Source organism: Rhyacophila brunnea, unplaced genomic scaffold (genome assembly GCF_057557595.1).
Source record: "Rhyacophila brunnea isolate RB1 unplaced genomic scaffold, BYU_Rbru_1.0 scaffold_1, whole genome shotgun sequence".
Taxonomy (NCBI): Eukaryota; Metazoa; Arthropoda; class Insecta; order Trichoptera; family Rhyacophilidae; genus Rhyacophila; species Rhyacophila brunnea.
In genome coordinates this window covers 37078861-37083184 of record NW_028232751.1, presented here as the reverse complement: position 1 = coordinate 37083184, position 4324 = coordinate 37078861, and the positions used below count along the sequence as shown (strand labels likewise).

At 29.5% G+C, this 4324-nt stretch overlaps 1 protein-coding gene across 1 annotated transcript; it reads left to right on the top strand.

Annotated features, from left to right (window-relative positions):
• The first annotated feature begins 914 nt into the window (after positions 1–914).
• Positions 915–4011, top strand: LOC147079726 (uncharacterized). The gene is made up of 2 exons (XM_085945544.1): positions 915–1682; positions 3383–4011. Exons 1-2 carry the CDS (start codon positions 1310–1312, stop codon positions 4009–4011), a joined length of 1002 nt encoding a protein of 333 aa, XP_085801670.1. The 5' UTR covers positions 915–1309.
• The last annotated feature ends 313 nt before the right edge of the window (positions 4012–4324 follow it).

Sequence of the window (4324 nt, the reverse complement as noted above, 5' to 3'; positions counted from 1 at the left end):
AGAAATTGTCAATCAGGAAACAGTGCTGCCAGATGAAATTTTCAAAATTCACTTGTTGACTTGATTAATAATTTATGCTTTTTATTCAAAAACATCCGTAGATTGACAACAATATATGGAAATTGTATTTAATTGTAAAAGTAAATTGATTTTGTATGATGAAAGCGTGTATATTGATATACTACAAGTGTCAAAAACATGTGAAAAATGATTTTTATTCAAACAGTAATTTAAAAGAAACATATTATTTCTTTCTTTTCCTGACGTAAATTTCATAAAATTTACTGAAATTGTAGTTTATATAGCAACACTGCTCATTACAACGGTGTTGCCATTCACCAATTATTATTTGTAAAAGTATATTAGTATAAGATTCGGTGATTGTATGGGATGATAATGGGATGATACCTGACATAATAAACCAAAACAATTTATTTTAACCCTCACTAAACTTGAAAAGCTTTTGATTAGTTACAGTCACATATCTCCGGTTTACTGATAGTGCATGCATTTAAATTGTCAAAATTATGATGAAATATTTATTGCAATCAACCTCTTTCATTACATTTTTTAAGTACGTACCTATGGTACCTACATCTTGGATATAATATAAATCTATTTTATGGAATACCCAAATTATCTTTATTCCATTAAAAACAATTTCAAAACTCACAAAAGTCAGTACCTATTGAAAGACTTATTTGTATGTACCTAATTATTAATTATTATCTTAAAAATTCGAAATACGAATACACGAGCTTCAATCAGAGATATGCTTCAATACTATTTTGAAATCATGACTATCTTTTGTTATTTTTTATCAAATTAACAAAAAATTGGGCAGTGTCAACTAAAATGATTTTATTTATAAATTAAAACACTAAAATTATCCTTTTAAAAATAATCAGGAATCATGGAAATATCTTCCGAACGTGAGCTGAATTCTATCCAGGAGCACTCAATTCAAGATTTGCCAGATGCAGTGATAAATGAAGGCACCCTTTTGCGCCTTCAAGTTTATTTGCATAGCATTGTGTTAAAAAATAAATTGACATGTGAAGATGAAAAATTCGATTTCTTTGTCAAATTCACAATATTAGAAAACATACATTTTGAGCTATTATCATTATGTGGAGTAACAAATCAAAGGACAATAAAATTCAAAAATGGCAAATCATGCTTATTTTATATCCCAGGTGATTACCCACTCGAAGAAACTGGATTGGATATAGATATAGAAGTCTGGCAAAGGTTATCATGTGCATGTTTACCATCTAAATTATTGATAGGTGCCGGAAAAATATCAATCATGAATAGATTCATTAAAAAAATTGATGAAATTGAATCCCTCCAACCGAAAGCAATTGTAGAACACTACAGTTGTTTTGATGCCAACAATGAAGAAGCATTAGTATTAAACATATTTACAGATATAACCAACTTGGGAAATACTCTTATATCTCAATATAATTTTTTATATGAAAATAATAATTCAAGTATTCATATTATTAACGACAATGATGGCCCACAGTACGAAGTGGAACGTGTAGGAAATGTTTTCAACAATCCTCAAAGGAAACCATCCCAATCAAATGACGAAGATGGCTCTGCCACTTATAAAGGATCATCACTAATACACATCAAAAAAGGAAATACACCAGAAATATTATCACGGGTCATTGGTAAGAAATCGTCATACTTACAACATAATATATAATAGGTATATAATTAGGTACAGGTTCTGGGGAAGCACAGATATACATATACTTTTTAGGTTTTTCATTGAATATACACAAGTGATAATATAGATGTGACGGTGTCCAATCTCTTTGGATGTGCCCCACTCAAACAAATGGTGGCCAGAACAAACATTTCTTAGTTTTTGTGCTCCCGCAGATTGATCAAAGTTAAATGTTGATTATTTCAATGTGTGTTTGGATTCATAATGGACATAATGCATTACGGCAATACGTTAGTTGTGTATAATTTATTGTTTTTTAAATAGGTAGGTACTAATTTGACATTTTATACTTTTAAGTCATTTTTGGTAATTTTACTATTACAAATTTAAATCTGATGCATGAAAAAACTTAAGGGGGTACATGCTCAGTGTAGGTCAAAATAGAGCTTTTGTTCTATTTTCAAAGCAAAGCATATTTAAAAGAATACTATTTTATGTAATAAAAATACTTTTTGCAGTCATCGAATGTTTAAAATAAATATAAAGGATAATAAGACTTCAAAATTATATAAATAGATTATGTACAACGTTTAAGGTATGTCCAGGATTATGCTTTGAAAATAGAAAAAAAGCTCCATTTTGACCCACGCTGAGCACGTCCGTCCTTAATGTAGATTAAATTAACATTTAGCATTGCTACCCGGTATTGCTGAAAATGGGAGAGACCTTGTGATCTTATACCACTATTATACCCAATAGCAAATAGTCATATTGCAATAAATTATGTTACACTGATCTGATTTCAGCTATAAAAAAGAAAGGATTCTCAGTTTTATTTCTTTGATATTCCAACATAATTACATAATATACTTTTAATATTTTGTTTGAATATTGAATAAATAAATAAATATATAAAAAATAGTTCATATTCGCAGTAAGTAATACTATCTATCTTTTGAAAAAAATCATATGTTGTTTTATGTACTTATAAGATGTTTGTTATAAAAAGTAGTGTCTCGAAACGCTGCAATTTTTTGTATTTTATTTCTGTTTTCTCTTATGCTAATGGATAAGATAATTATATGGAAATGGTGATTTTCTAACTATGAATTTCGTAGTCATCAATTTTGTATCATTGTTCATGATGATTGTATGGAACAATATTAGTTAATATATTATGTTAAAGTGAGAACTAAAATTGCCATTATGCAAGAATTATTACAGAATAAACTTTTAACATTAATTATCTCTTTCCCTGAGATAAATAAATTACAATGTTCTATTGTAGACAGAGCATTTGGGTCTATACAAAGTGTTTTTGTTTTTACGAGAAATGGATGTTAGTCATGTCTTGCTAAACATATTAGGTGCATACTCTGACTCCAGAAACACACATTGAAAAATGATATGTGTATGTATTTGCCAGACCCAGGGTTCGAACTGAGACTCACAACATCACAAGCCACTGTGTTAACCACTCTTATTGAATAAAAACATGATAATTTAATATAGTTTATTATGCCCCAAAATGCTGATAGTTTGTTTGCAGAAATATCTGAGAACCAATATTTCACGATGACCTTGCAGCACCTATAATAATTGTCTTGGTGGCTTCACTGTTCTAATACTGATTTTAATGTATACTATTTCATAAATTTGCTGAAACATTTTACAATATATTTCCAATTATGTTTTTTTTAGCCGATGATGAATTTGAAGAAATTGCAACAGTTTTAAATGGTAACGAAATCAAGATTCGATTTCCAAAACGAAAAAATAAATGTTCGCCCCAAATTTCACTCAACAACCTTATTCATGAAAATCTTTCTGAGGGTATACGATATAATAAACCTGACCAAAACAAAGTTTTCATGAATATTACTGATGATTTTTCAAAAATGGGAAATCCCTTAGGCCCATTCTCTACGCAAGTGGCCTATTCTAATAAAAAAGAACATATATTTACAATTTCCCCAAAGACCACGCCTCCTGGAGTAGAGGCTCTCAAAATTTTGCACCCCGACAAAGATGTGTTTCTTCTGCGCATAAAAAAGAAATCAAAATTATCAACCGACAACAGAGCAAATTTAGAATTGGAGTTTATCACTCCAAAAGGACCAACTAAAAAAGCAACGCCACGATTGGAAACGAGGGATACACAATGTGATGAGAAGGATATATTGCTTGAAACAAGCAATAGCGAAACAGGCAATAAAGTATCCGAAGACAATATTTCTACTAAAGGAAAATCAAAATCAAAATCAAAACCAAAACCAAAAGCAAAACAACAACAAAAAAAGTCAAAAAAGAAGAACAAAAAAACGCACTAACGACTGCTGGGTGAAAAAATATTAAATTTATATATACATAACAAATCACAATATTGTTCATTTAGAGAGTTCCAATAATTATACAGAATTGTTGAGTAGATATATATTTAGGTTCTAATAATTATTCAACCACATTGATTATTTAGCTAATGAGTGTTTTCATTCAGGTACTCATAACTTTACTGGCAATGGCTCACATTTCTTTTCGCCAATAGTATTAAAATACTATTCCTAAAAATTTGTGTAATGGTTATTAGTGTCATGACCCACCTAGGAATTGAAATCAGGACTGTATATTGAAGGCATATATTAA